Source organism: Coffea arabica, chromosome 2c, assembly GCF_036785885.1.
Source record: "Coffea arabica cultivar ET-39 chromosome 2c, Coffea Arabica ET-39 HiFi, whole genome shotgun sequence".
Taxonomy (NCBI): Eukaryota; Viridiplantae; Streptophyta; class Magnoliopsida; order Gentianales; family Rubiaceae; genus Coffea; species Coffea arabica.
The window spans coordinates 8,360,935-8,372,906 of record NC_092312.1 but is presented as its reverse complement, the minus strand read 5'-3'; the positions used below and the strand labels follow the sequence as shown (position 1 = coordinate 8,372,906).

The following is an 11,972-nucleotide window of genomic DNA, read 5'->3' as shown; positions in this document are numbered from 1 at the left end:
GAAAAACTTCTCAATCAACGTCTACAATAGCTTCCAAGTCATCTGATCGGCCTTCCTGTGGCCTAAGAGAATCGAATATTCCCCATCAAATTGCCCATTCAACGTTCTTGATTAATATAAGTAGCTGCAGACTTTACATAACCACCGTATGAAGCGCAGTAAACATGAATATTCCTGTCAATTCCAAATTAACAAAAGACATAGTGGGATAGCTGCTAGATAGCCTAGATGTGTGTGTGTGTGTGTGTGTGTATAGATGCGTGTGTGTATATATATATATATACGTATAGATGTATAGATGTACATAGATTAAATACATTAAAATAACTAAAAATTGCTTCACAATCTACCGGAAGACAGAATTAATACGCCTTTTGGGCCACAATGGGCCCAGAACACAGCTGGCAGATTGACCACACCACAAATTGCCGGCCCAAATTCACATTCTTTTGTTCTTTTCAACCCCCTAACCTTCAAATAATGCTTCCATTTCTCCTCTCAGCATCATAACACTCAGCTTCTCGAGTCTCACCCTTTCAGGAAACTGCTCCGTCTTCAGTGATGATTGAAACAGCCTCTCCGCCTCCTCAAAAGACACGAAAATCGGCAGAAAATGCCGAAAACGACCGCGACACGCCGAGTTTCGACTCCACGACCTCGACGACAACCACAAGCACTGCCCCTCCCGTTGGTATTGAAGCAAAGATCAGTACAAGCTCAGCATCCGAAGCTTTCAACTGGGTAGCATCAGGGCACACCTCATCCTTCAATAAGCCTCATGCAACGGCAAACGGGGATCCCGGGTGGATTGCCATACGTAGTATTCACTCAGATGTAAACATGATCACCCTCCAAGACTTGTCTTTCATCAAGAAACTTGGGAGTGGGGACATTGGCACTGTCTATCTTGTGGAGCTCAAGGGTGCCAGAGGTTGCATGTTTGCAGCTAAAGTGATGGATAAAGAAGAGCTGGCACAGCGGAGTAAAGAGGGTAGGGCAAGGATTGAAAGGGAAATATTGGAAATGTTGGACCATCCGTTTCTGCCTACTCTCTATACCACGTTGGATTCCGCTAGGTGGTCTTGTTTGTTGACCGAGTTTTGTCCCGGCGGTGACCTTCACGTTCTGCGACAACGGCAGCCAGGGAGACGTTTTGATGAGGCTGCCGTCCGGTTAGTATTGCTTCTCTTGCATGGCTGCAAATCTTCCACCACATTATGTCATTTTCATGTTTGTCATTTCATACGTATCTCAATATTTTATTTTTCTAAAACTTTTTTGGAACTTAATCAGTTTCACTCTCCACAAACACTCTTAAATCCAAAAACTCAGACTAATAAGCCTGCTGCATAAGTCTTTTAATCGTTGTTCTAGTTCTTAAAGGTTGGAGGTGGATGAAAAATAACATTCAGGCATTTGTGCTCTGAAAATAACATTATTATAATTGTTTTTAAATTTTGTGTTCATACTCCATTTATTTGTCATTAAGAAATGAATGTACGATTGCCTAATAATTTATGACATGGTGGGCTCACAAACTATGAGTTGGTTAGACTTTTTATCAGTCTCTTGTCTTCCCATTTTCAGTCGCGGCCTGCGTCATAATTCATATGTTGGACTTTCTCTCTCTCTTTTTTTTCTTGTAAAAATCATTTTGTTTGTGTACTTTTGTTTCTTTTTGTAAAGGGAATCGTGTTTGCAGACTTTGTAAACTAATACAGCCAAATTCTTGTCTTAAAAATAATCATTAACTCTGTTTAGTACTCAACAAAACTCAGTTAGCTACAAATGGTTGACATTTTCACTAATTTGCTTGTTAATACTATTTAGGTTCTACGCATCAGAGGTGGTGGCTGCTTTAGAGTATCTACACATGAAAGGGATAATCTACCGTGATCTGAAGCCCGAAAACATTCTCGTAAGAACAGATGGTCACATAATGTTGACAGATTTTGATCTCTCCCTAAAATGTGACAATTCGAAACCAACGGCTCAACTTGTTCCTGAAAGCTCCCCATTAACACTGAACATCGGTGAATCGAAGATTTGTACAGTCGAGGCAAACCTATCTTCCAAGTCATATTGCATTCTACCCAGATGTATGGTGCCAGCAGTTTCATGTTTCCAGAATAAGCGGAGGAGAAAGAGGCGGCAAGGTCATCAGAGGAGGGCCCTCGAGATAGTGGCAGAGCCAATCGAGGCTCGATCGATGTCTTTTGTGGGCACCCATGAATACTTAGCCCCGGAAGTTGTATCAGGGGAAGGGCATGGCAGTGCAGTGGATTGGTGGACACTGGGGATATTCATCTTTGAGTTAATTTATGGTTTGACACCATTTAAGGGGCTTGATAATGAGTTTACCCTGTCCAACATTGTGGCTCGATCCCTTGAATTCCCCAAGGAGCCTGTTGTGTCCAGCTCGGCCATGGATTTGATGGCTAAGCTCTTGATCAAGAACCCCACAAAGAGAATGGGATCCACAATGGGGGCTACAGCAATCAAGAACCATCCATTCTTTGACGGGGTGAATTGGGCTCTGTTGAGACGTACAGAACCGCCTCACGTTCCCCAGCCAACCAATAACAAGGATTTGGTCTCCAGTTCTGATCATTATGATGCTTCTGTAGAATATTACTGAATTGTCTGTGTTTTAATACTTCAAGGATGAAAGTTTTTCAATTATTGCATAGGTTTATGTGTACTGATATGCATACATGTATACAAACATTGATTACCAACTATCAAGTGTGATCACCTCTTTTGCAGACATCAGAAAGACGAAAACTTTTTCTATAGGCGTAGTTATTCTTTACAGATCATGCCTTTAAAACACTTGCATTTTTTAAATCTAGAAGTCTTCACACACAAGGTATAACAATCCTCAAACCAAATCTAAATTAAAATCTTACTAGCTACGCGCCGTAACTATGCACCTGTGAATGCGTGTTTACACGCAATCGCTAGACTTAGTTTCTGACAACTCCAGAAGAACAGTCAGGATTCAATGTTCTCAACTCCACCGAATCTAAAGATCACTGTTCAAACCACTGCGCAACGGGAAGAGAAAGAAGTATCCGTGCAAGCACACTTTCAGCACTGAGTAGCCAAGCTGTTCTTCCAGATAATGCGCGACTTGGTGGAGAGGACTCCAGAAACACCAGTACCATCGTATCTATACATTACATATTCATCAGGAAAACTTAGAAAACGATATTCTAATTTCTGATAGACTTTTCCTAGAGGTTTTAACCGGAAAATAATCATGAAAATCTTGAACAGAAGGCTTTCGTTTACAAACATTTTCACCAAAAGCCCGTTTTGTAGTAGTAATGATAGCTAGAAGGAAAACTATGTATTATCTTCATCCTACCGGTCCCTTCCATTTGCAAGATGAGGGTTCAAATACCCATCACATATAATTGGACCTCATTTATCCTTAGTCATCTTTCCAGGCAACAGGGTTATCAAATAGGTAGAAGTACCTGAACGATTGAAGGCAGGCTCAAATCTCAATGTTGACCATCGGAACTCCCTCGGTTGCTTGTCTCAGCTCCATTGTCATTCTTCATTTTCCTTCTTGGTGGTTGTACATCTCAGTGAATTCAGAGAAAAATTTAAAACACTTGCACCAAGTTCTTATGCTGGATTTAGCAAAACTCCGATCATGCAAATTCAAGAAGCCAAAATAAATGGCAATATCACGATACATTTCTTTTTGTGCTTGCTGGTACTGGCGGTATACCTGCTCATTTGCGCAGTAAATCAGATATCCTTCTTTTTTTCTTTTTTCTTTTTTTTCCTTGCGTTGCCTGATGTTGTTTAGTATCATTATCGTAATCGTTTGTTCGAGTACATTTTACCATGAAATTTTTTTTTCCCAGTAGACCGTAAAGACTAACTCGTTAGTTGACCAAATTTATCAGTTATTGTGAGTAAGTAGCGAATCTGATTGAGTTCGTGCCTTGTCCGGATCAAGGGATAGAGACCAACAATTCGAAAGCAAAATTGGGGATTGAAAATGATCTAACTTATATTACTTACTAATTTATAAGCCAAAACATGTAGCCTCTTGTCTTCCTTTCTTCCCATCCAAGCTTATAATCCTTTCTTTTGCGTCGGGTTATAATCCAAAGGGTTAATCACATTTTACCCTTCCTATATTTTGATTAAACTATCAATAGATCCCCTCCAGAAGTGGCTTATATGAGCTTTTAGAGGCATTTGGCCATAATCCAAAGTCCATATGGGTTTTAGAAGCATCTGATTATATTTCAAATTGTTGCGTGGATCCCAAAGGTGGCTCGCATCAATTTTAGAAGTGACTTTCACCTAACATGACACATAAATCATAGATTTTGTACCAAATATAATGCTTGGATTTAAAGAGTGGCCCAAAAACTTTTCAGCGAAGTTATTAACTCAAATTATTTAATTAATTATGGATCGAAGCTTATAAAATAAACCTTTCTTGCCACCAATGTGAGATGGGGCCTCACATGCCAAATTCCAAATAATTGATTAAGCATGCCATCATGATTCTCCCAACACCACTTGTGCAAGCTAATCTCTACAATTACGACGCTTAGGTCCTTGCATTAAAAGACATATTGTCCTTTTATAGTATGGTGAGACAGGCACCATAAAGAATAAAACGCATAAAACGTCAACGTATAATGGTTTGAGGTGGGCTATGGAGAGTAAGAGCTAGTTGGAGGCTTGGAGTTGGAAGTTGAACTTTTGACCTAAACTACATTAAGGAATTGGACCACCAAATCTCAGTAATCAGAAAAGGGAAAGTGTTTGATGTTACTCGGGTGGCTTGAATGGGGTCCCACTGGATTATGCAGTAAAATGAGATCACTTGCTGGCTTGATTGATAACACTAATTGAATGTTGAGAGCGTATAACCGTAGAACAGGCATCCAGTACTTCTGCAGAAGCACTCGGCAGTAGATTGAAACTAAGGGAAACAAGAAACCTTAAATCAGAAATGAAGCCCTGCAATTTGAGAGTGGACTGTCTTTGCAGAGGCTAAAGCCTAAAAGACGCTCGCTCTAATTCTCCATTCTCACTGTCCTTTCTTCGTCCATCTTTGCTTAACAGTTCACCAAGTTACTAGCTGTCCTTTCAAGTCTTTGATTTGTCAAACTACTCATTAAACAACACCACCAACTTACTGCAACCAAATGCTAGTACTATATAACATAATAATAGATGTCCATTTTTCTCCTGTTTTCAACACCGGATGGAGCTCAATGGCCAATCGTTGTCAACCTCAGAATCACTTAAAGAAAATGATGATTCCGAATCCAGAACAGCAGCAGTGAAGCTGCAAAAGGTGTATAGGAGTTATCGCACCCGCCGTAAATTAGCAGATTCAGCTGTTGTTGCAGAAGAGCTCTGGTAGGTCATTGACACTCTGTTCTTCACCCATAAATGTAGTTCATGGTCATCAAGAACCATTTAACAATGATACCTTAATTGTCCCTGCTATGGTATTGTTTGAAGGTGGCATGCCATAGATTATGCTCGCCTCAACCATAGCACCATATCCTTCTTCAATTTCTCAAAACCTGAAACAGCTGCCTCTCGGTGGAATAGGATCAGCTTAATTGCTTCAAAGGCAAGCATTAGGATGTACAAATTGAAGTTTAAGGCCCCCCCTGCTCCGACCTTGTACTTCTGAACTCTGAAGTTCTTCGCTGAATCTTATTTTTCTGTAGGTTGGAAAGGGCTTATCTCAGGATGATAAGGCCAGAAAGTTAGCTTTTCAACATTGGATTGAAGCTGTAAGTACACATCACAAAACTTTCAATAAGCCCTAGTCTTTTCATCTATTCAGGCATTTGATTATCATCATCAGCATGTATTACATGATTATCATTGTTAACTGTCATAATCATTTCATCCTCATGATCACAGGTTGATCCAAGGCATAGGTACGGTCATAACTTGAATATTTACTACGATGAATGGTTTGGAAGAGATACAGGACAGCCATTTTTCTATTGGTAAGTCATAACATTAAACTTTAGTCTTTGCTTGCCAATGAGAATTAACATTAATGCTTACCGCTACTGCTTACTAGATTTACTGGACAACTTATTATGTTTCCCTATATTATTCCACATCAATATATCTATCCTCCATCACATGCACCTCTGGCTAAGTGTGCCCTTAAATCACAGTTAAATGCGATATGATTTGTATTTTCCTTCTCAACCTTCCTACCCAGAGATGGAATAAACTTTTCTTGCCTCTTATGTGGCATTTGTATGAAATTCGGACTTCCACTACCATCCAAGCAATTTATAAAGAAGTCAACAGATCAGACTAATCTAATAGTCGTACCTTAGATGGAACTGTTAAACTGATTATTGTAATCGTTTAGGTAAATTAAGTTGCTTATAAGGCTTCACTAATCAAAACCACAAATGAGGGAAACTGTGGAAGCACCTAAATACTTATAATAGAGGAGTCGTGAACTGTCAAGTTTTGATAGTTTGATCTCGTTTGGAAATGGCTGCACCCAGATAATTATACTTCCACTGAGTGGGATAGCTTATAGTTACCTTTTTGCAGGTTGGACATTGGAGATGGTACAAAACTTGACCTTGATGAATGCCCCAGATCAAAGCTTCGGCAACAATGCATCAAATATCTCGGACCTGTATGAACTCAGTATCAGATTAGATTATATATGAAATCAATTATGGAACACATTCAGTTATTTTCAACACCTGGTAGGAAAATCACACATCAAAAAAGCATATATAGGTGCCTTTCTGACAATATCTTCAGAGACTCGTGCATATATTCGCTGTAACATGTTCCTCCAGTTTAATTACCCTGTCTCAGCTATAGTTAACAAATACATGCAAAGTAATCAAGAGGAAATATGATAGAGTGATGTTAGTACAATGCTTATTGAATTTCGAGTTTCTCAATTTTTATAAGGCTTACAATTAACTATTCGAGAGTAAAAGAACACCACTAGAATGCTTTTGCCCATATCTCCTGCCAGCCAATATAAAAAAGAAAGAAATTAAAAGGGCTAAACAAGGTTTAAAGGTTTTAAATAGTCTCTTAACTTGTCACATTTGACACATTTACGTGTTTCTCTTTTCATTTTCTTTCCTTGTTACCAAAACAAGCAAGAGAGGTTGCATTATGAATATGTAATAGCTGAAGGTACTTTTCTACACAAACAAACTGGAGATCTTCTCAACACAACTAGTGGATTAAAACGTGCAAAATGGATATTTGTGATGAGTGCCTCCAAAAGGTTGTATGCTGCTGAGGTGAGATCATAATAGAACAAGGTCGACAATTTCTTAGGTTGATGCTTCATTAACTTTGGTATCAAGCAACTAACTTCAGCTTCTCTGTGCCAAGAAAAAGAAGGGGTATTTCCACCATTCCAGCTTTCTAGCCGGAGGTGCCACTCTAGCTGCAGGGAGACTTGTAGCAGAACATGGAAAAGTAAAGGTGCAGTACTAATATTTATTCTAGATAATGGGGAAACACACACATCCTCACAAACCAAAAATCCAATATATTAGTGAAGATGGTCCATTCACGTCTCATGTCAGAAGAGTGCAATTGGAACAGAGTCGTGCATTTGTTTTCCCTTTGAGGTCAAGGATTATTTTTCACATCTGAGTGAATGAAAGATATGAACCTGGGTCTTCGTTGAAAGCTTTTATAGTAAAACTCATTTGAGACGGTTTGGTGGTCTTAAGTATGGTCCAGCATGCATGCATTGCATGTGTATACTTCTAGTTAGCTCTTCGGTCACAAAATTCATGTCTGAAAATCATGATGAAACAAGGAATTTCAAGAATAAATTCTAAGAAATGTACAACTTAAGTAACACTACAGTGGCTAGTCTTCATGGTTGAACACTTGTTCAATTATATATGCATCACAAGGTTGCCAAAACAAATCGTTTCATCAGACTAATTTGAGAGACTTAAATGAAAAACAAGCAATGGAAAAAAATGTAAACTGATAGTTTATTATAAATAAGCTTTCCAAGTATACAGTGTGTATCTACCTCGTTTAGACGTGAAAAAAGGATCATTTAACATGACAGAATATGAATTTCATTTATCTGTGTGACACACTAAGAAATGAAACAAAAACTTTACTTTATCTCTATTTCAGTCAATCTCAACACACAGTGGACATTACCGACCAACAAATGAGAATCTTGGCATCTTCCTGGCCTTTCTCAAAGACAAAGGAGTCAATCTTGAAGAGGTTCAGGTATAAAAGCTAGAGCATCTTTTCACCCAATTCTGTTAATGAGAATGCCATATCAGCTCTGCTGATTCACTAACGATGCATTTTGCCATGAGCTAACCTTGCTGTCAAAGAATTTGTACCACAATATCAATGAGCTTAAGCCATTACCTTCCATTGCTGCCTGTATTACTCCTTTTATATAGAGTCTATTTGACTAATAAAATGTGCAGTAATGGTTGCATGTCTGACCTCCTCCTACATCAGGCAGGTACTTCCCCATGCAAAGGAGTATGAAGACGATAAACTTCAGATAGCCAATGTTATTGAGGAAGACCTGCCTTTCGAATCTTCTACATATAGCATTAAACCACCAACAAGCAACTTGATAAGGACTCTATCCAATAATTGACAGTGCCCAGAAGTTACTCACAAAGAATTACTGCAGAGGATTGAGTCCAACAGAGAAGCAAATTCAAATCAACTAGGGCACCAAGTAAGTTTGAAATGGTCAACAGGAGCCGGCCCACGAATTGGATGCATTGCTGACTATCCACATAATTTAAAAGAGCGAGCCTTGAAGTTCATTCACCTCTCATCCAAGGACCTTCAGAGTTCACCATCCCCTCAATCTACTTCCCAAGTTCTGAAATTAAGAAATCCTTGCAAGATGATGTGAAAGTAAGTTTACCCATGGATATTTAATTTCCTAAAGGGTCAATTATTGATCCACAACCTTCTTCTTCATGGGCCACCAAATAAAATTGTAAGGTTTATCACCAGATGAAATCAAGATATTTACTCACCACATTGCAACGAGAACATGATTTCAGGAACATATTTCTCATCAACCAACTGGGCAGCCAATCCACTCAAAACTTCATGGAGACTGTTTTGCTCAAGATGTGGATTTTGACTTGCAGAGAACAGAACTATCCTGTTCTTCAACTCTGTCCAGCTGAACCCAGTGTCCTTCTTCAGTGTCTTCTCCTTCATCAATTTTCTAGTCTCAGCCAATTCATTCCACATCCTTAAGCCTGCATAAATATTAGATAACATGATATGCACTGAAGTATCATCAGGATCAATACTTAATACCCTTTCAGCTGCATATTTCCCCAAAACCACATCTTTATTAGTTTTGCAGCCTGACAAAAGACAGCACCAGACAACTTTATCTGCCTCTCCTGGAAAACGCCTTATGAAATCAAAAGCTTCTTGTGTTTGTCCATGGCGGGCAAATAGACTGACCATACAGGCCAGATGATCTGCCTTTGGAGTGATCCTGTAGTCTCCAATCATGGAGTTAAAGTGGCACAATCCTTCCTGTAAAAGGCCTACATGACCACAGGCAGACAACACCCCAATAAATGTGATGTCATTGGGTTTAACCCCATTCATTTGCATCATATCATAGATCTCCAAAGCTTCCTTTGCAAACCCATTTTGAGCATAGCCAACCAGCATGGTATTCCAAGAAATCAAGTTCCTTGAAGGAAATGTATCAAAAACTTTCCTAGCAGCATCCATATGTCCACACTTGGCATACATATCAATCAAGGCACTTCCAACAACCACATTTGAATCAAATCCAGGTTTTAGAATGCGAGAATGAATTTGCTTTCCCCACTGGACTGCTGGTAAATCCCCACAAATGCTCAAGAGGCTAGAATAGGTATAAAGGTTAGGGTCAAAACCCTCAAAAAGCATGTCACGCAGAAACTGAATTGCTCCTTCATAATGACCAGAGCCTACAAAGCCAGTAATCATGGCATTCCACGTGACAATATCATATTCATCCATCTCATAAAAAGTCTTCAGAGCCTCCTCAACAAGACCTCTTTTAATGTAAAAAGCCAAAGTTGTATTGCAGACTACGGTAAATGAATCAAATCCTAATTTTATGATCAAAGAATGAAGTTGTTTACCAACTCGTACATCCATTCCATCATGAATGGCTCCAAAGACAGATGCAAAAGTTTTCTCACTTGGTTTCATACCAGAAGAAAGCATCCTATGAAAAAGTAAAATAGCATCCCTCCCCTTTCCCTGTTGTACACAGCCCCCTATTAACGCAGTCCAAGCCGACAAATGTGGCTCATTAGCCTCTAGAAAAGCCTGATGTGCAGCTTCCAATTGGCCACACTTGGCATAAAAATTTACCAACCCAGTAATAACAAACTGATCCATTAGAATACAACACTTAACGACTAGGCAGTGGATTTGCTTCCCAAGTTCCAAATTTTCCAACATAGTACAAGCACCCAGAACACTCGAACAAGTGAACTCGTTAACAGTCATTCCCACCCTCAAAGACCTTAAGAACAATTTCAGACCTTCCTCGTTCTGTCCACACTGAAAACAACAAGATATGAGTGAAGCCCAGGCAACCAAATTAGGCTCAAAGATAGCAGCAAATGCAAGCCTAGCCGACTTCAACAACCCACATTTGCCGTAAAAATTAACCAAAGAATTACTGACAAAGCTATTCAAACTATCCTGAGTCCTATATATCCTCCCGTGAATTTCCTTCCCAATACTAACAGCCCTTGTATTAACACAAGCAGATATAGCACCAACATAAGTATGCTCGTTCGGCAAAAACCCTTCAAGAACCATTGACCTCAGGCAACTTAAGGCTTTTTCCGAGAGACCCATCTGAGAAAACGAGCAAATCAACGTCGTCCAAGTGATAACGTTTCGTTTTGGCATTATGTCGAACACGGTTTGAGCGTAGCCCATCTGCCCCAACTGTAGGTACATCGAGAGCAAATGGTTGTTTGTATAAACATCTGGGATAAATCCGGACCTGATAAGCTGAGCATGAACTGCTTTGCCGCTGAAAATGGGCTTGTGCTTGGCGCAATGCTGCAAGAGGGAAGCAAAGGACTGCATGATGGCTATTGTGGTGTTCTGTTATGGAATTAATGGGCATCTTTCTTTTCCTTACAACTTCCTTTTTCTGTTTTCGTCTCTAAACAGTGGATTGTTGCAAGCAATTAGACATATTAGTATCTCTTATGGTAGCTGAAAACTGCACGTACGTGAAAGCGTGGAGAAAAAGTAATCAAATTAAAGAAAAGAAAAGGAAAGGAAAAAAAAAGCCATACGAGGCTGGAAGCTTGTCTTTTTCTTGCCAAAACAAAAGGCTTCTTTTGACTTTGTACGACTTTTACGTTAGTTAGCCGTGTCTATAGATGCCAAGCTCAAGGCGGCAAATTTATTTCCGTTTTCCGATTTTCCACTTTTAAGTTTGCAATGGCTACGCTTCCGAAACTTTTTTTTTTTTTTTTTTTGGAGATATATAAATAAATCAGAAATGCATTTGCAAAGCTCTATCACCCCATGCATGTTAAATCATTGATATTATAGCTAACGCACAAGGTTATGGCCTAGGACGATGCTGACGGATGGATTTAATGACAAGCGAGCAGATGACCAAATCCATAGATAATAATGATGGGCAGCAAATATCTTCCATATGGGTTCTTGATTTTTTGAAGACTACCAGCCAAGTCCTCGATTATATCCTACCTACGGCCCCATAATCAAGTGACTCAAAATTGAAACAACTAATGGTGGCTGAGGAAAAAACCAATCCAAATATCAAGGTCCTGCATGGCTTTTTATGGTTGGGAATGGCTAGCGACAACTTTTTTTTAGCCAATCTAACCAGAAGAACCATTACATGAAATTCAAGGTTTCGCATGACCTTGACACTCTTCGTA

General features: G+C 39.4%; 2 protein-coding genes and 1 pseudogene across 3 annotated transcripts; 2 read left to right on the top strand and 1 right to left on the bottom strand.

Moving 5' to 3' along the window:
* The first annotated feature begins 477 nt into the window (after window positions 1-477).
* On the top strand, window positions 478-2,793 carry LOC113725686 (serine/threonine-protein kinase D6PKL2-like). The gene is made up of 2 exons (XM_027248983.2): window positions 478-1,172; window positions 1,831-2,793. Exons 1-2 carry the CDS (start codon window positions 562-564, stop codon window positions 2,636-2,638), a joined length of 1,419 nt encoding a protein of 472 aa, XP_027104784.1. The 5' UTR covers window positions 478-561; the 3' UTR covers window positions 2,639-2,793.
* A 1,773-nt stretch (window positions 2,794-4,566) lies between these two features.
* LOC113725685 (pentatricopeptide repeat-containing protein At2g27610-like) lies at window positions 4,567-11,882 on the bottom strand. 2 transcript variants are annotated; one of them, XR_011838894.1, is made up of 3 exons: window positions 8,678-11,882; window positions 6,573-6,668; window positions 4,567-5,717 (listed from the first exon to the last, which is right to left on the bottom strand). XR_011838894.1 is itself a non-coding variant. In XM_027248980.2 (1 exon), exon 1 carries the CDS (start codon window positions 11,137-11,139, stop codon window positions 9,043-9,045), a length of 2,097 nt encoding a protein of 698 aa, XP_027104781.2. In that variant the 5' UTR covers window positions 11,140-11,882; the 3' UTR covers window positions 8,349-9,042. The 2 variants fall into 2 exon arrangements, 1 of the variants encoding a protein (XP_027104781.2); XM_027248980.2 differs by lacking the exons at window positions 4,567-5,717; window positions 6,573-6,668 and having other exon boundaries at window positions 8,349-11,882.
* On the top strand, window positions 5,246-9,066 carry LOC113725683 (IQ domain-containing protein IQM3-like; annotated as a pseudogene).
* Window positions 11,883-11,972: the final 90 nt, after the last annotated feature.